The 20149-nt window shown below is 41.8% G+C and overlaps 1 protein-coding gene across 5 annotated transcripts in view; it reads right to left on the bottom strand.

Annotated features, from left to right (window-relative positions):
• Positions 1 to 251: 251 nt before the first annotated feature.
• CSDE1 (cold shock domain containing E1) overlaps positions 252 to 20149 on the bottom strand; it is a 72991-nt gene continuing 53093 nt past the window's right edge. For 4 of the 5 annotated variants that reach the window (XM_075853811.1, XM_075853812.1, XM_075853813.1 and 1 more), the window contains 11 exons: positions 19553 to 19693; positions 19182 to 19343; positions 15537 to 15644; positions 14341 to 14516; positions 14095 to 14207; positions 13773 to 13892; positions 11367 to 11495; positions 5080 to 5258; positions 3325 to 3488; positions 2350 to 2482; positions 252 to 1595 (listed from right to left, as the gene is read on the bottom strand). In XM_075853811.1, coding sequence (XP_075709926.1) covers positions 1548 to 1595; positions 2350 to 2482; positions 3325 to 3488; positions 5080 to 5258; positions 11367 to 11495; positions 13773 to 13892; positions 14095 to 14207; positions 14341 to 14516; positions 15537 to 15644; positions 19182 to 19343; positions 19553 to 19693 — 1473 coding nt within the window. In that variant the 3' untranslated portion in view covers positions 252 to 1547. The remainder of the gene's footprint in view (positions 1596 to 2349; positions 2483 to 3324; positions 3489 to 5079; positions 5259 to 11366; positions 11496 to 13772; positions 13893 to 14094; positions 14208 to 14340; positions 14517 to 15536; positions 15645 to 19181; positions 19344 to 19552; positions 19694 to 20149) is intronic. The other variant, XM_075853814.1, reaches the window with a different exon arrangement.

The following is a 20149-nucleotide window of genomic DNA, read 5'->3' as shown; positions in this document are numbered from 1 at the left end:
TGTCATCAAATGCCGTCATATATTGCTTTTAGGAGAGAATACCGCCTTAGTACGGTGCCACATGAAATGCTTACAGCCATGAACCCTTAGCCAGCCATCAGTTATTCTGGATGCAGCTGTTATATTGAAATTATGTCACTTTAACGGTTATATCTATAAAATAAAAAAATAAAAATTAAACACGCTTTGAACTTAAAATTGGGTTCTTTTCATGGTTTAATTTACCGTAAAAGGAAGACAAGATTTCAAAATTAATTGGTAAAACTTTATTCTATTTTTAATTTTTTGCCATTAAACAGAAAAAAAAAATATCAGAGCCAAGTTTTGTTTTTACAAATGTAAGATAAGTCTTCAATAGAAGTTTCCAGAAAACAGAACAGAGAAAAAAAAAAACAAGGAGAGAATGTGACAAATTTCCAATAACTCTTCCATTAACCGAGGAAAAAGTTCGTGATTTTCCTGGTTTAAACCATTTGGGAAATAAATTACTTCCTAACAATAGGTGGGAGGAGGGGGGGAAAAAAACACAAAAAAAACAAAAAACAAAAACAAGACTGTCTACCCATTGGTGAGTGAGCGGTCTGTTTCAGGTAATGGCAGGTAAAAAAAGGCATCAAGTGTTTATTAACCTTGATGCATGCAGCTAACAGTATGATGGAGAGGCTCCTGTAAACTTAAGAGGAACGAGGAGGGGAGAAAAACAAAAACAAACAAAAACAGAAAATAACCACGCAGTTCAGGCACATTTTCTTCCTTTAAATTTTTATATTTCAAAATTGCTGTGTCTTAGCAGCAAGAAAAATCAAAAACTGTGCGTTTTCAAATATTTTAAACTTCACACTGATGGCACATGTCACCTTTGTGGAGATCTGCATTTCCAAAGTCACTTGCTTACAAAAAAATAAAATAAAAAATTAGCAAATAAAATGCTTTTAGTATCTAACAGCTCCCGTTCAAACATATGGAAAAAAATATTCAAATTATATATATATATATATATATATATATATATATATAAAAAGCAAACATTTGGCTGTCGTTAGATGAAGAAAATGAGTGGCTGAATAGAATATATTCCACCATTACTATGTGGTCCTCTGACAGACAGGGAGGGGGGGAAAAAAAAAGAAAAACAAGTTTGTAACTATCGGAGGTAGAATATATACTAAACAGTATCAAGTGCAGAGTTTTGCAGGGTAAAGTCACAGATTATACTGGGCATGGAGAAGGGAGAGGAGAAAAGAACAAAAAAAAAAAACAAACAACTTTGTTGCTTTAAGATGCAAAACTCAAATCAAGCTTCTTAAGGAAAAAATTAATATTAAGGCTCCAACTTAACTCCTCACTTGGAAATGTGCATAATTTAAAAAGGATTTGCTGTTCAGGACTTGAGTGCAAGATGGAAAATTTTAAAACTGATGTAACTGTTACAGAATATTTTATTTTTGGGCTGCAAAGATGTTGCGCTTCAAAATATCCCTTGGTTTGATCATACTTGATTAGGTAATGTGCTTTACCGGATGGAGAAAATCAAAAACAAAAGCGAATTAGTCAATGACACCAGCTTGATGGATCTTTCTTTCTATGCCAAATCCCTGTAAAAGGAAAGAATTAAAAGCAAATTAAGTCAAATATTAAAAAAATAATTAATGTTTAAAGGACTTTTCCCGTATAATATTGTATAAATGAAAAGTTCTACTATTTTCGAATTTACTGTGGGACAGACGTACCAATTCTGGCATTTCATATGTGGTGTAAAAGTGCTAACAGACCAAAAATTTGGGGCAAAACAGCTGTACGCATAAATTTGCAACTTTTTTTCCTTGGCTGGAATGGCGCAAATAGCTTGATTTCAATGGGAGGCGGATTTTTCCCGTGAGCGGGAAAATGAAGGGGCATGCCTTATCTTCAAGAGTTTACGTCTCTGACCTCCCATTGACATCAAGAAAGATGAAGCATATTTCACAGCGTTTTTTGCCCGCAACGCTCAATGGAAGAAAAAACTCTGTGTGAACCCAGCCTTAGACTGCAGACTGATACATTGTAGCAAACTACCACAGGTTTGTGCAGCTGAAGTATTTAGACCACAGAGCATTGCCTAGACTGCGATTTTATCCACTTCTCAGCTGAGAGCTGGACTAGGTATTCACAAGGTTTGCTGCTTCTGAATGTGAACTAGTGTTTTCATTCACCGACAGCAAAGAAATATCTTAAAACGGTGAGGAATTTAAAAAGTAGTAGAACATTTCATTTATACAGCGATAAAACCCCCATAAACACCTCCACAAGTCTACTTCAGATCTCATTTATGTGCAGACAAAAAAAAACCACTAAAAAACAACAACTTGCCTTTGTGTTATCTGGGCCTCTGGGCTGACGCACAACCATAAGACGAGGTGCACTGGCATCATCCAACGTTATGCTCTTCAATCGGCTCACTAATCTATCAGGACGAGGAGCTGCCACCATTTCAGGGCCTTTACTGCAATAAAGATCACAACAAATTGAGGCATTCAAAACATTGTCAATAAGTAATAAATAAGTTCTAGTAGACCAAAATTTACAATATAGTATAAGCAGTCTCCAAATCCAGCACTTCTACATATCCATATCAAGGGATATCATTCAAATTCCAATATTACTCAGACCTAGCAATTGTATTCAGAGGATTCGACCCCTCTTACCCCCTTCCCCCTAAGTAATTGTACTTTTCCATACTTATTAATGCCCTTTCACAAGGACCAATTATCAGGCAAACGAGCGCTCATATGAACGCTCGTTCCTGATCATTGCAGGGCAACGATCAGCCGATGGACGAGGTGCATTAAATATTGCTGTTGGCGGAATATCTCCCTGCCGTCTCGTTGATCGGTACGTATAATAACCGTTAGGCCCCATGCACACAAACTTATTTTTGCGGCCGCAATTCACCTGCAAATCTGCGTGTGAATTGTGGCCCCATTCATTTCAATGGGCCCATGCACATGACCATGGTTTCCGCGGTCCGTGCATGGCCCAGGAGCCTGGACCGCAGAAACAACGGACATGTCTTATTACGGCCGTGTTCTGCAGTCCAGTCTCATAAAAATTAATGCACGTGGCCATGTCTACGGTCATGTGCATGAGGCCTTAGAGAAGCTTCCTGGATGATTTACGCAAGATACACAACAAAGATAAACTTTGGGAGTTAAGTGGGGCTACATCTTCAGACAATCGCATGGGAGACTTCCACGAACTGCTTACTTCTATAGTTACAAGGAACCTCTAACCTTTCTAATCCTTGCACATTACAATCTCAAATGCGTGTGAATAAACTATTTTTACCTTATTAGTGTAACATTACAGCCACTGCACTTTCCAGTTCGCTGATTAAGAATAACTGAGAACTCTACTTCGTCCCCAGCCTGTAGCTCAACTCCATCCTGTATCTCTTTCACGTGGAAGAAGAGTTTCTTGCTGTCACCAATTTCATAGTTAATGAACCCAAACTAGACAAAATAAATAAAGAAAGCAAGACATAATGAAAAGTCAACATTTATTTAAGGGTAGGAAGACACAGGACTGATACACAGCATGTCAGGAGAGCCGCAGGACATTCCGCACGAAAAACCGCACTAAATTGTGGTGCAATTTTTCAGATGGCATGTCCGCTACGGAAATCCTGCAGGAATAATAATTTTAAAAAAAGCTTATACTTACCCCACCCGTAGTCATGGCGACACGTCCCTCTCTTCTTAGCATAGCCTGCCTCCTGAGATACTATAGTCCATGTGACCGCTGCAGCCTTTGATTGGCTGCAACAGTCACATGGGATGAAATGTCATCCAAGGAGGACGGGCTGCGCTCACAATAGAGAATCCTGATGCTACAACTAAGTCAGGGGGTATGTATAAGGTCCCATTGCACCAAAACTTGCTTTTAAGGCCGCAATTCCCCCTGAAAATCCACGGGAGAATTGTGGCCCCATTAATTTCTATGGGGCCATGCACACGACCAAGTTTTTCAGGCAGCTCGCGGGTGACACTCCGCTGCTGGCCGACCTGAAAATCACGGCCGTGCACATGGCTACGGTAGTGTGCATGAGGCCTAAAGCTTTTTTTTTTGAAATTTCAAATGAAAAATAGTTTCTCACTTGCAAAACATGCCTCTGTTGCGGGCTTTACATCCCATTGAATTCAATCAGGGAAAACCCACAACAGAATAGCAGCGATTCCACTGCATAAATGTAAATGCTGCAGATTAAAAAAAATTAAAAAAACAGGTTAATTTCTGAAAGGTTTTTTTCCAGAGGATTTTTTTCCGTTGTGTGGATGAGATTTGTTCAAATCTCATCCACGCTGCTGTTACTGTACTACACTGCAGATTTTCCACAATCAAATCAGCTGCGGAAAATCCGTATTGTTTACGCCTAGTGTGTTCCTACCCTAAGGCATCATTCCTGCATCCAAAAATAATTTCAGGTGACAAAGTATGGCGTAAAGCTAGCATTTCTGCTAAATTTCTGTATGTTTTGATCACTCCTCACCAAAATAAAGAATAAAAGAGAGAGAGCACTGAAATTCATCTCCCTACACCCAGACCAACTCTATAAGTTGGCTGGGTCAAGCAATTTTTGAAAGCCTTCAAGACTTTTTCCGGAAGCATAATATTGATGGGCCATCAATATCAGATCGGTGGGGTTCTGACACTCTGCAACCCCCGATCTGCTGACTGTAGAAGCTTGCATTCCTGTACACGTGGAAGTATCTGTAACGGATTTTGTAGGGCCCAGCCCCATTCACTTTAAACCTCTCGGCCATCCTTAACGTGTGAAAAACTGAGCTAATGGGCTACAAGGAAACATTTTGTAGCACGATTGATTTTACCCATCAAGTGACAGCTGCAGTCCAAGGGAATGAAATCAGTTGTGTTACAAAAAGTCTGTATAGCCTAGGACATAACCCAAACTAAAGAGCCTTTGTATAACTAGATGAAGTCCCATCACAAAATTATAGAATACAAAAACTACAACAAACCGCTTCTAGAGGAACTTTAAAAAAAAAAAAAAACAAACAAAAAAGACAAAACCATAGTATTCACCTGATCTTTTACACACTCCACAGTACCCCTGCGGAGTGGCTCAATGTTGCAAGCCATGGTCTGCCCATTCTGACTTAGAACACAGAGTTGGAACTTGACGGTTTCTCCCTTCTGAAGACAATCCGCTTTATTTACCATTCCCACGATGCCAAAGGGAAAAAGGCGTCCTTTCATGTCACCTGAAAGATTTTATCAAACATATATCACAGTGAAACTTAAATATTTTAGAATACAGAAAGCGCAGAAGTTGTGAAATCAAAATTACTGTTCTCATTGAAGGGGTTGTCTTTATCAAAAAAAAAACCTGAATATATGCATGTCATAAAGGGGGGTCCGCTGCTCAGGATCCCTTCTCTGAGCTAAATACGAGAGCAGCTCCCACTTTGGTAGACTTGGGTTAATCATCTGAATGGCTCCCATGTAATACTACATTTTAGGCTGGCGACAGCTTGCCCTGGCAAAAATTGTGTTTTTGTACCCACCATAAAATCTCACTCTCGTTTAATTAATTGGAGGACAAAGCATCATGTGCATAGGCACCCTTGCCACTAGGAGACTGACACTAGGTAAGAAAAAGTGCTTTAGCTCCAACCAGGGAGGTCATGCCCTCCACACACGGAGCTAATCAGTTTATAAAAAAGAAGGAGAAGAAAACCGTACAACCATTGGACCGGTGAAAATACAACAACAAGCACCAAAGTCCCAGGCACATGAAAAAAAACAAAAAGTAGTGTGGAATCTGTGTCCCCCCAATGAATTAAACGAGAAAGGTGTTCTATGGAGAGTACAAAAATCTAAATTTTCTTGTTAATATCATTGGGGGACACAGCACAATAAGATGTCCTAAAGCAGTCCAAGATGGTGGGCAAAAGAAGGAATCCAAAGTGCGTACCGCCTAACGAACAGCAGCTTGGAGTACCTTGCAACCCAGGGTGGCATCAGAGGAAGCTAAAGTATGTATTTGGTAGAACTTCGAGAAGGTACGCTTCGAAGCCCAGGTAGCAGCCTTGCAAACCTGAGACCCGAAAGTTTGGTGTCAAACTGCCCAGGATGCACCAACAGTCCTCGTGGAATGGCCGGGTAAGCCGAGAGGGAGGAACCTTGCCCTTGACATCACAGACCTAATCCAACAAGTAGACGATAGCCCTGGAATCCACCAGAACCACATCAAGACAATGCAGTACGCCCTCTTACAGGTTGGACACGGAGGGACAGAAGCAAGGTAGAACAAAGTCTATATTATTGGCAGAAGGCAGAGACAACCTTCTACAGAAAAGGATGGAACGGGGGCAGAACACTGCTTTATCCCTGTAGACAACCATGAAGAGAGATGTACAGGGCAGCGCTGCCAGTACCTACACCTGTCTGATAAGAAGGCAACCTTCCAGGAAATAAAATAAAAAAACTGAGCAAGATGTCCCATGATTGCTCAAAAGGGGAGGCCTGGCGAGCTCCAAGAAACAAGTTGAGATCCAAGGGTTCAGAGACATGCCGAAAAAAGGAAGAACGGCATGAGCCACACACTGCAAGAAGGTCTTCACCTTGGAACGAAAAGCCAGGAAAGATGGAATAATTAGGGTGGAGCAGTGGTACACCTTGGCCGACTGAGGCTTCCTGGCCTTTAACCTCGTTTGAGTGACAGACTCAGAGACCGCAGAATCTCAGATTGTCGTCAAACGAAGTGGGGTGGAACATCGGACCCTGGGAAATTAGGTTGTGTCGCAACGGAAGGTGCCATGGGGCATCTGCGAGCAGATGACCAAGGTCAGAGTACCATGCTTGGCGAGGCTAGTCTGGGGCCACCAGGATGGCTAGAATGCCCTCTGCCTTGCCTAGTTTGACAGCACAGGGCAGTAGCGGAAGTGGAGGGAAAAGATGCAGAAGATAATCCTGGAGACGCAGGAAGTACTGGCCCTGGGAGATGGCTGCGGAAGTCAACCACCAGAGAAACTCCTTATGAACATGTGGGTGGCAGTAGGATAGACTTGCTCAGGGAATTCTAGGATTTGTTCCAGCATGCAAGGATTATCCCCTGGACCTAGTGTGAAATTGGGCATAAGTGATGGCCTTAAGAGGCCAACACCACCTTGCCCAGCACACGCATGCAGAAGCGAATGGAAACTGGATCCCAGCTTATACGTGGGAGTCGCTATTAACCCTTATCTAGATGACTTCTTGGTGAAGGCCTTTTCTAGAAAGGAATATCTTTCAAGTCTCAGGATCACCCAGGACAGCTTGGAGATTCTGATGGATCATCCACTAAAAAAAAGTAGTCGTTGGTGCCAGCCCAGCAATATAACTTTTGGCAAAAGGATGGCAGGCAGGGATATGATCCTCCTGGCGAAGGAGAGCCATCTGGCCAGGATAACTTTGATTTTCATAACCCTGCCCGCCAAGATTCTCCTTTCTAGAAAAGGCCTTCACCAGGAAGATAAGGGTTAATAGCGACCATGTAGAAGCTGGGAAGCCAGATCAGTCAGGTGCTCCTGCAGAGCTCCCTCTAATACTCCGGTTAAGAGGTTTAGCCCAGATGGAGCAAGCTTAACCCAAGAGGTGACGAATGCTGGACGCAAGACAGAACCTGCAGCTATAAAGCACATTTAGATAGAGAAACCAATCTAGTCAAGAAAATCACTAAGATGCCGCATCTGACAAAGTATGTGGTCAAAGAGTAGTGCTCTTGGACAGCCCAAACATGAACAGATCCACCATGGGACAGCCCACTTACAAAAGCACATCATCCTGAAAGGAGAACAGCATATCCTCTTGGTCCTGTCAGGGTGCTTCCATTCCTTTGGAAGAACCATAGGCTGGTGCCAGTGAAGGCGGAAAGACCTCTCACTGTAAAGGAGAGGAAGAGTCATCCTGAACACGTAAAGTTTCCCTGACAACGCAAATCAATTCCAGCATAACGGTTGCCATTATAGTTTCTTGTTCTGAGTCAACGGAATCCCCAAATTACATACACTGATCCTGCTGAGAGGCAGCTACCCCATTGCTAGTCCTAACAGGGGATGCTGGTGAGGAAACAGAAGAGTTGCGGGACCTGTCCCTTGCGCTCCTGGGTCTCTAGCTTTACTGCATGACCCCTGAGGTAGCTGCAAAGCGATTGATCTGGGCAGTTATCATTTATGGAAGCATGTGTTCTAGAGACTAAGCCATAATCTGGGAGAATCTGCAAAGGTTCCCTAAGGACCTAAGAACAATTGTGCAGTCAGGAGGGGGGCAGGTGCCCATTCTGCGAGGGTGCCGTGCCCTGGATTGCAGGCACTGGGAGCATAGTGGAGTAGGCTGACCACAGGGGAATTTATACTTATACTGGTCACTAATGCCACAGGAGCCCAGTTGTCAGCTGGAACCCTCCCAGGACAAAAATGCTAGGAGAGGTAGGACCTTTACACGAGTTAGATCAGTGTCAGTGGAAGGAAGGCCCCTAAAAGGGAAAAATAATTGCCCCCTAGAAGAACAAAAAAACAAACAGTGCTCTGAGCAGTCCAACCTCAGCCATGGTGCAGCTTAAGTGAGACCACCTAGCTGAAAGCCTATGCTAAAGGGAGAGACCACCCAAGCAGAGGAACACCAGGACCTGCTGCCTCAGCAGCCAGCACACGTGGCCGAGCGTCCGATGGGGCGGGAGGACACATGACCAAAGGTGGGCGGGAAACGGTCGTGAAAACTTGCGGCCTACTCCTCCAGAAAGGCAGGGAAATAAAACTAGCGAGGACTCACCGACTGAGACGTGGCCATTGGAGCCACAGTGAAAAGACCAGGACCAAGGAGGGACCAGGGAGGGGGGAACTCCTACAGAGTGTAAAAGCCTCACTGGAGGAGAAAATCACTACCAAGGAACCCAAAAAGACTGACAAGGTGGTCTGTGGACCACCTCTATACGGATAGTACGGCACTGTAAGGTGTCTTTCCCCCCGCCCCCCATGACACCAGAGCACCTGCCTGGAGGGCGGATATACCCCATACTTATCCTCCAATTAATCTCCAGGTAAACCTCTTACCAGAGTAGACTTTTTGGCAACCTCCCACATATAGTAGGGGTTACCAGCATGCCATCTGAGGAAGCAGAAAAAGGTGTTACTTGACCAGCGGTTGAATAGGCAGTCGACCGGGCTGACAATCTACCCTGAATCTAAAAAGGGAAAAGATAGATAAAACTAAAAAAAAAAAAAAAAAAAAAAAAAAAAAAAAAAAAGAAGTGCAGCAGACCTGAAAAGCAGATCGTGTCTGGCTCCTACGGACACTAGGCAGGGTATGGCCTGCCTAGTGTCAGTCTCGTAGTGGCAAGGGCCCATATCCATGTCGCCCAACGAGATTACAAGAAATTTGTGGTTTGCCAGGAGCGGCTTCTTTCTGAAAAGCCATGGTTATTTTCTGCTGTAAAGACAGCCTGAAAACACAGCATGCTGCATATTTCAAAACCACCTGCAGTATGTTCTTAAACCAGCACAGATTCAAGCGTGTGACTGTGCACACCGAAAATTCACAGCAAATAATGACTGCCCATGTTCACATATATGAAAGGGTAACTAAACTTCAAAACTTCTGACACGTCACTATGACATAACATGAGATTTTTATCGGTGGGGGCCCGGCCACTGATCGCTAAAATGAAGCGGAAGAATCGCTTAGGTTAGCGCTTCTATTGAAACTGTACACCACTCCCTCGCCTTTCCAACAATGGATAAAAAGTGAAACGGCACAGCGTTTGACACTTTGTTTTAGCAATCGGTAGGAGTCTCCGTGCTCAGACCCCCATGTCACAGACAGGAGTACAGCCACTTTCACACAGCAGTATTTGTGAGTATGTTGAAGCCAAAACCAGGAGGGAAATAAAACCAGAGAATTATAATCTTATTTTTACGGCTTCCGTATTTGGACACACACATGGTTTAACAAATACTGATGCAAAATACTGACATAAGACTTCCAAGTGAAAGTGGCTTACTGCATGTTTTGACCTTCATTAACTTCATTACCCTGCAGCTACTTTCAGACAGTTTTGATAAAGTATGTCAACTATGTGTGACTAAAAGTAAAACAGTCTTTGTGGCCCATAGCAACCAATCAGCGCTTGGCTTTAATTTTCCCAAGAGAAGGTTAGAAAAAAAAATGAAAGCGGAGCGCTGGTTGCTATAGGCAACAAGGACAGTTTTACTGTTAGACAGTTAGAACACCTTGGCAACATGTGACCTATCCTGCTTAGTTTAGTTGAAAGTATTTTAACCAACTTAGACATTAATAGGATTAAAAGGATACCCCATAAACGTCTGATGGAGGTTATTCCCTAAATCTAGAAAGGGAGTCACCAGATCCCCGTTTCACCTGGAGATGCGGCCGCTGCCGTTTCAGACGTGGACTAACTGGAGAGGGGGACGCCATTAAATTCTATAGGGGTTAAAGAGGCTCTGTCACCAGATTATAAGTGCCCTATCTCCTACATATTCTGATTGGCGCTGGAATGTAGATAACAGCAGTGGTTTTTATTTTGAAAAACGATAATTTTTTAGCAAGTTATGAGCAATTTTAGATTTAGTTTCTTAATGCCCAACTGGGCGTGTTTTTACTTTTGACCAAGTGGGTGTTGTAAAGAGGTGTATGAGGCTGACCAATCAGTGTCCTACACTTCTCATTGTTCCAGCCCAGAATGATCCACAGCACAGTGAGATTGTGCAGTGAAAGAAGCTGGGCTGGAACAATGAGAAGTGTATGTCAATGATTGGTCACTGATTGGTCAGCCTCATACACTTCTTTACAACACCCACTTGGTCAAAAGTAAAAACACGCCCAGTTGGGCATTAAGAAACTAAATCTAAAATTGCTCATAACTTGCTAAAAAATGATCGTTTTTCAAAATAAAAACCACTGCTGTTATCTACATTACAGCGCCGATCAGATTATGTAGGAGATAGAGCACTTATAATGTGGTGACAGAGCCTCTTTAAGGAAACAGCCGAGCAATGCTGTTAGAATTAGCCAGAGCAGAGAGCCTCTGGAAAGAGCAGAATATGAGCTGGTGGAATGTGGTAAATACATTGTATCAAATGTGTGGTTGCAAATTACTCCAGCCAACTCAGCCGAAATCGCCTGCTGAGATCACCCTCAGCATTGTTGACCAACTGGACAACCCCTTCTCACGAACGCGCTGAATTGGTCCTGTTCGAGCCCAAAAAGCCAGAGAAGTCAGTTTCTCTGCAGCCCATCAACAGGTAATTTTACAGTCTGCAGTCCAAATTTTTAGTATACTATAAGCTGCCATAAAAAGCAGAAAGACAGACCTTGCGTGTTGGTTTCAGTGCTGGCTTCAGCTTCTGCTTCTTCTTCGTCTTCCTCCTCCTCCTCCTCCTCCTCCTCCTCCTCCTCAGCTTGTTCGGGAGTCTCTTCAGCTATCTTCTGTTTGTCCACAACTAAGTAAATATAAAAATGCAGTTACTTTCTGCACTCCTAGAACATGATCTACTAAAACCAGGCAGACAACATAACTTTTTTTTTTTTTACCATGGAAAGTTAGGCCTTGTTCACACTTGTGTAATGAAACAGAGGGTATTACGGACAAAAGATATAAATAATTTTGTATTAACCCGTTAGTAACCGGCCCATCGTGTTTCTACGTCGGTCACTAACGGGCCTTATTCCGATGCCATAGACTTTTTACGTCGCGGCATCGGAATAAGTAAACAGAGCAGGGAGCTGTCAAATCTCCCTGCTCTCAGCTGCCAGAGGCAGCTGAGGGCTGGGGGCATCCCTGCTCTGCCGTGAGATCGATATTAGTATCGATCTCACACGTTTAACCCCTCAGATGCGGTGCTCAATAGCGAGCACCGCTTCTGAGTGGTTTTGGAGAGAGGGAGGGAGCTCCCTCTCTCCCCCACTGACACCCGGCGATACGATCGCCGAGTGTCTGTGTCTCTAATGGCAGCCAGGGGTCTAATAAAGGCCCCCAGGTCTGCCTGGAGTGAATGCCTGCTAGATCATGCCGCAGGCATGACCTAGCAGATGCCTGTCCGTGTTAAACGGGCAGGCAGTAATACACTGCAATACAGAAGTATTGCAGTGTATTATAATAGCGATCGCAGAATCGCATATTTTAGTCCCCTAGTGGGACTAGTAAAAAAGTGAAAAAAAGTTTAATAAAGTTAATTTAAAAAAAAATGTGAAAAAAAATGAAAAACCCAGCTTTTCCCCTTACAAACTGCTTTACTATCAGGGTATGTTCACACGTAGTCAACCAAAACGTCTGAAAATCCAGAGCTGTTTTCAAGGGAAAACAGACCCTGCTTTTCAGACGTTTTTTACCAACTCGCATTTTTACCAACTCGTTTTTGGAGCTGTTTTCATTGGAGTCTATGAGAAAACAGCTCCAAAAACGTCTGAAAGAAGTGTCCTGCACTTCTTTTGACGAGGCTGTATTTTTACGAGTCGTCGTTTGACAGCTGTCAAACGACGACGCGTAAATAACAGGTCGTCTGCACAGTACGTCGGCAAACCCATTCAAATGAATGGGCAGATGTTTGCCGACGTATTGTAGCCATATTTTCAGACGTAAAACGAGGCATAATACGCCTCGTATACGTCTGAAATTTGGCCGTGTGAACATACCCTTAAAAAAACAAAATAAAGTTAAAAAGTTACACATATTTGGTATCGCCGCGTCCCTAACGACCCCGACTATAAATCTATTACATTATTTAACCCGCACGGTGAACGCCGTAAAAAATGTAATAAAAAAAACTATGGAAAAATTGCTGTTTTCTGTGAATCCTGACTTTAAAAAAATGTGATAAAAAGTGATCAAAAAGTCGAATCTACTCCAAAATGGTACCAATAAAAACTACAAGTCGTCCCGCAAAAAAAAAGCCCTCATACAACCGCATCAGCGAAAAAATAAAAACGTTACCGCTCTTCAAATATGGAGACACAAAAACAAATCATTTAGAAAAAAAAAGCGTTTTTACTGTGTAAAAGTAGTAAAACATACAAAAACTATACAAATTTTGTATCGTTGCAATCGTAACAACCCGCTGAATAAAGTTATTGTGTTATTTATACCACACGGTAAACGGCGTAGATTTAGGACGCAAAAAAGAGTGGCGAAATGTCAGATTTTTTTCTATTCCCCCCCAAAAAAAGTTAATAAAAGTTAATCAATAAATAATATGTCCCCCAAAATGGTGCTATTAAAAAATACAACTCGTCCCGCAAAAAACAAGACCTTATACAGCTATGTCGACGCAAAAATAAAAACGTTATAGCTCTTGGAATGCGACGATTGAAAAACGTAAAAAATAGCTTGGTCATTAAGGTCCAAAATAGGCTGGTCATTAAGGGGTTAACATTTGTCAGTATTTTGTTTCTATTGTTATGGTCACCTGTATTTTCTTCCATATTTCATATTACAAATTCGAATTGAAGATTAGAATTAGGGATATGAGTTTTTAAGGCTCAACATCTATGAGTAGAACAGCCATCATTAGGCATTTGTTGGAGAATTGTGCATATCAAGTATGGAATGAGTGTAGAAATACAGCGGTAATGTGGACATGCCAATAGCTGCCTCTGTGTTCAGGACACATTTTATACGGGAAGAAGAACTTAATATACAAGTAAGAATGAGGCCTTACTCTTGAAATACAGAAAAAAAACATTTAAACTTAAACAATGGAGAAGTTGTAATGGACACTTACCCTCTTCTATAAACTCTATCATACCCTGGTATTCAGTCTGTGTTGGATCTACACTCCTTAAGGGTCGGACTACTTTACCCCAGTACACAGTTGGATCAACTTCATCAGTTGACCCGTTAACTAGTAGTGACAAAAAGGACAAACATTAAGAAAGAAGAGTGCAAGATAAAATGTTATACCTTTCCAGCCAAGTTTAGTAAAAAGCACTTTAACTACCATTTTCTTGAATAAAGAAAGTCAAACTGGAATTAGTCAAAGTCTAGATAAAATTGATTGACTGGTGAAAGACAATACAGAATGTATAATCCATATTCATGCTTACCTTGATGAACCTTAGTGACCCTCTCAGCGCTGACCTTGTTCCCTTTCCCTTTGGACAAGCAGTACTCCACCATATCCCCTAGCTCTAGCTTATCCACATCTCCAGAATACTCACTACGATAAAAATGGCAAGAAAAAATAATATATATATATATATATATATATATAAAATAAAAATGAATGTACATGTTAAAATGTTCAAGCAGACACAAAGAATTTAAGCTTACAGCATGAAGGTCATCATTACCTGTAGTGAAAGAAGATCTCTTTGTCGTGATTTGCAGTTTCAATAAATCCAAAATTATCTTTTAGTGTGGCCACAAAACCATGAAACCTTTTACTGTTGGAATTTCGCCCAAGAACTTTTAGGGAAACCGCACTCTGCTGGCCAGTTCTTTTGGCTTCACAAATGCTGAACTCTACCTGAAGAAACAGGTAAAACATTGCTGAGACACTAGTCCAGATAAAAACCTTCATGGATCATTCTCATCTGCACCCCAGTGTGTTTAGCCCTTTTGCTGCAGCTCCATTTTCCCCACACAGCGGGAGGGGAGAAGTATATAGAGCGGGCTCAGGAGCTCAGCCTGCTTCACACGCAGTGCGGGTGTTCAGGTACTTTTACACCGGTCAATTTTGGCAGGTGCAACGTGCGCCGATCAACAAGTCTGCTCGTTGATCGGCGCACGTTTGATCCTTTCACAAGGAGCTAGTATGGGTACAAATCGCTCGTTACTACAATCGCTCGTCCCCATACATTTCTATCATGTCGGCAGAACGTCTCCCTGCTTACACAATATTTTGCACATTTAAAACAATACGATCAGCAGATAAACAAGCTGCCCTGTTTACACAGGGCATTTATCGGGACCGAGCGTTCTTTGAAAGCCTGATAATTGGCCAGTGTAAGAAGGGCATTTAGCTGTATGTTACAGGCCATTTAACCACTAACATGCCACGAACAAAAGCAACCACGGCATCCAAGAAGCTAGATGGGAAGGGGGGGGCAACTCTGTGGTAGCACAGTGAACACCATAAAAACGAAAAACAAAAAACAAAAACTACAACGAAAACTGCCCTGGTCCCGAAACAGTATTAAGAAAAGTCTGTGAATCACTCCCCTGAGGTGACTCGTAGGCTGTGTTGAGGGAGATAACAGTAACAAGCCAAACTTTCTACCTGCTCTGCAGCTTCCCCCTCCCTAAGGCTGGATTCACACACGCAGGGTTAACTCGCGTTTTCAGTGCGGTTTTTCATAGCTTTTTTTGCACATTTATTCCTCCTCCCAAAAAACAGACTGCAGCCAGATGTTCCAAGATAAAATATGACTAAATCTACAAAAAGCGTTTGTGGCTTTTTTCTTTTCCACCTTCAAAAAAATGCACCTTCAAAAAAATGCTGCATGCTCTAGGGTAGGACATGCAGCAAACGCTTCAAGAGACCTACCTTGTCGCCAACTTGTGGAGCAGGTAATTCTTCCAGATCTTTGAGCTGATAGGACACAGTAAGTCTAACGCCACAATCTTCATACGAGATAATTCCTTCTTCACCTTCCTATATAAAAAAAAATAAATACAATATGTATTTTAATTCCCGATTTAATAACATTTTTTACCAATTACTCAAAGCGTTGTTGAAGCATATTTAAAGCATATTTTAAAAAGGAAAATTTTCAAAGCGACAATGGAAAAATCAGCTTTTAAATAGATTCAAGAGGTGGCATTTTTTTTTTCTTTTTTACAAGGTTTGTTTTTTTTAAATTCAGCAGCATAAAAATACTCCTTATAAGAACTACAGTGTATTGCCCAATGAAACCAATTAGCGTATTTAAAGCATACGAGCGTTATACGCTCCAAAATACACCTTAAAATAAGCTGTGTGAACACTCTTGAATCACTTTTGGTTGTTTACAGACTATACAGTCATATCAGAAACAAAGCTATTATGAAATCCGTACTTTTGTGCCAGTTGAGGACCATGTTGAAGAATCCAAAAAGTTTACAGTCCTCACTAAAATCAGACTATTACGACCCAGTTATCCTCAAAAGGGTTACTGAGGAACACACACCTTCAAGCAGTTATATAAAGTAATAATAAAGTAATATTAAAGCATGCACAGAAAAGCAATTTAACTCATTTACTGCTTTGCAATATCGAATGTGGCATCTAATGTTTGCAAAATCAAGCCAATAAGCTATACAAAACTTTTCCCTTAAAAGATCGAGCTTTCATTTTGCTGATGAAAGCCATGTTTCGAGAAATAATCCTACATGATCAACTGAAATTTTTCCATGAGATAAACAAGAACAGATTAGGCTCTGTTAAGATCACTTTGAACTCCTACTTTTGGGGCATCTCAGGAAAAGCTCCCGGCGTAAACAAACGTATCCATTAGCCCGACTGAGGACAAAAGTGTGCGTACTTTTGGCCTTAGTCGGGCGCGTATATTTTAGTAAACCTTTTTTGCTGTATATAAAAGCATAGTTGACTGTCGTTTTCTATGCAGAGGCAAAAAATGAAAAAACAAAAACATATCACGCAGTAAAAGTTTCTTCATTTTTGACACGGGAGCATATAGAGACGTATGCCTATACGGTGGCAAACGTTAGCGTCTTCCTTCAGACGTATAGAGCACGCAATACTCTAAGTATACATCTGACAAAAGGCTCAGGCGTAATGTGAACAGAGCCATATAAACTGCAGGGAAGAAATCAGTTAAGCAGGACTTTGGTGGGTGAATCATGACCGTAAAAGATGTGAAACAAATAAATTAAGAAACAGAATTAATGTGTTAAAACAGCAGGTAGGTATTTTGACACAGTCATGCCTAAAAAAAAAAAAAAGGAGTCCGACATCAAACATTTGACACTATGGTGAGCCCCGTACAACTGGAAACTGGACATTGTCTCTATTACCTTACAACAGCTGACTTATTCAATTTAAAGGCCCTCTCTTTACATCACGGTTTGGCCATGGATAGTGACATCAAAAGCTTCCCCACAGCTGGAATCCCCGGGCAAAGCACCAGCTAACGCTCTACTCCGGGAGTCTGGCCCTATGGAAGCTCCTGACGGGTCTCCATATATGGAAAGTGAAGTCAGAAGTTTCCCCAGTGCCTGTGTCCCCGGGCAGAAGATGCATTACAATGCCTGGGGACTCCAGGATGGGGAAGACTGTCATATATGGAGAGGGACATCAGGAGCTTGCCTAGGACAGGTGTCCCTGGGCAGAGTGGTGCTGCAGGAAGCTTCAGCGACATCTGTTTATTTAGGTCATTGGAGCTTCCAGATGTATACGTTTAGCATCCATCACTACTAGGTTCCCATGTTCAAAACAAACCCTAAAACCGTATACCAAGCAAGACACATTTTTTGTGTGGGATCCCTCAGTATGGAATAGCATAATACTGTATAAACGAAAGAAACAAACGAAATGTCAAGAGGCCCTAAATCTCACCCCAACATACGCTCCCATTCTTTAAAACTGGGAGAAATGTGCAACGCCAGTTAAATTGAGGGTGGTTAATTTGTGCTCAACTTCTTGTTCTTAACAAATGTTAGTAATTTAAAGAAGTTAAAGAGGCTCTGTCACCAGATTTTCAAACCCCTATCTCGTATTGCAGCAGATCAGCGCTGCAATGTAGAGTACAGTAACGTTTTGTTTTTTCAAAAACGAGCATTTTTGGCCAAGTTATGAGCATTTTTATATTTATGCAAATGAGCCTTTCTTAAGTACAACTGGGCGTGTTTAAAGTTAAGTACAACTGGGCGTGTATTGTGTGTGTAACATCTGGGCGTTTTTACTTGTTTTACTAGCTGGGCGTTGTGAATAGAAGTGTATGACGCTGACGAATCAGCATCATCCACTTCTCTTCGTTAACACCCAGCTTCTGGCATTGCACAGACACACAGCGTGTTCGAGAGATCACGCTGTGACGTCACTTCCTGCCCCAGGTCCTGCATCGTGTCGCACGAGCGAGGACACATCGACTTACCTGCAAACGCCGATGCTGCTGCAGAATCAACTGTAGCCTCTGTCGCCTAGTGCCGATGTGTCCTCGCTCGTCCGACACGATGCAGGACCTGGGGCAGGAAGTGACGTCACAGCGTGATCTCTCGAGAACACGCTGTGTGTCTGTGCACTGCCAGAAGCTGGGTGTTAACGAAGAGAAGTGGATGATGCTGATTCGTCAGCATCATACACTTCTATTCACAACGCCCAGCTAGTAAAAAAAGTAAAAACGCCCAGATGTACACACACAATACACGCCCACTAGGACTTAACTTTAAACACGCCCAGTTGTACTTAAGAAAGGCTCATTTGCATAAATATAAAAATGCTCATAACTTGGCCAAAAATGCTCGTTTTTGAAAAAACAAAACGCTACTGTAATCTACATTGCAGCGCTGATCTGCTGCAATACGAGATAGGGGTTTGAAAATCTGGTGACAGAGCCTCTTTAAATAAGATTAGGCATAAGGGTGTATCTACACATATATATATATTCACACACACATACACCCAGTTCAGGGGAACATTTCAGTATTTGGTGTTCAAAAAGCATTTACTTAACATGGCTAACCACCAAATAAAGGGTAGCTTGTTATATATAAAAGGGTTGGATTAGGCACTATTCTCTTCAAGATCACATCACAGGGCACACCATGCTCATCATCTTACCTTTTCTTTTTTCTAAACAAAAAAATAAAATAAAATTTTCTTACTTGAAATCTTAAAAAACAGCAAAAGTAAACAAAAAATAGGACACAATATATGACGTAGCTATTGTAGATGGATATTGCCCTACATTTCCAAATAACCGACAAACCAATAAAATGCCCATACAAATAAAACACACACACACACAGATTACACAGTACACCATTTCTAATCACCGTTTAGGCTTCGTTCACATCTTTGTCAGGCCTCCGTTCTGACACCCTGACTAACACAAATGGAAACCTATGGTTTCCGTTTGCGTCAGTCAGGGTCCCGTTCCGACAGAAAACCCAGAGGGAATGTCCGAACGGGACCTTGGCGCAGATGTGAACGAAGCCTTACTAGTCAAAACATGAGGAAAACGGATATTACCTTTTCCTTTCCTTTGTTTGGGCTGCTGGACTTGGAGGCAGCGGTGGCTTCTTTTTCTACAATGCCAACAAAACGATGATCGGATTGGGTGTGGAATGAAACGGTTCCTTTGGGGAGCTTTTTAATTCTGATAGCATGATTTCTCTGGGCAGAAAGCATGTCCTGTAATAAACAGTTTCACTGGTTAGAAGTTAGGACATTTACTTTGGTTTGGTGAAAATGTTACAACAGAAAAGCCTCTTTGCTAGGTTTACAACTAAAACACTAGTAATGTACATGTCGAGCAGAGGCTAAGGAGCCAAAATCTATTTAGGTGCAGGACACAGGAGGATAACAACAAGATTTCTACGAGTGGGGGAAACACTACTTACAGGGACAACAGTAAACTCCACTTCATCTGAAATATGAAGCTGGTTTCCATCCAGGACTTCACTGAAGTGAAAGAACATTCTGGCATCCCGATCAACGCATTTTATAAAACCAAACCCATCCCTCATTGCCGCAATCACACCCTGTGAAAGGGAAACGGCTACATCAATGCAATTCCACAGATTCGCAGTTTCTATAACTTCATATTCTGCATGGCCCTGACGCCGATTTGACCCTATGTAGCGTGAATTTCTAAAGATAACCACAGAACGTCGAAATATATTTATTGCCCCAATGCAGCTAAAGTAAAGCAGCTTTATAAATAAACTTAATGGGAGAGAAAAAAACCCAAAAAAAACACTATCATCGTGTCTACAGCTCCTATACGTTTCCATGGTTAAAGACAAACTAAGTGTAGTCTCGTTCAGAAGTCACTTTCCCTTAAAACCTTATTATTACGAACATATTTAGTGGGCGAACAAGAAGTTTGGGACAGATTAAAGAAAATAAAAGGACTACAGAATCAGACTACACAGGGTTTGTAGTCTTAACATGGGCAAACATAAGTCTGCATAGGATCTGTATACCCAAACCGATAA

The sequence above is a fragment of the Rhinoderma darwinii genome, chromosome 2 (assembly GCF_050947455.1).
Source record: "Rhinoderma darwinii isolate aRhiDar2 chromosome 2, aRhiDar2.hap1, whole genome shotgun sequence".
In the NCBI taxonomy this organism is placed as follows: Eukaryota; Metazoa; Chordata; class Amphibia; order Anura; family Rhinodermatidae; genus Rhinoderma; species Rhinoderma darwinii.
Note: the sequence above shows the minus strand (reverse complement) of the source record. Positions and strands in the feature narration are given on the sequence as shown.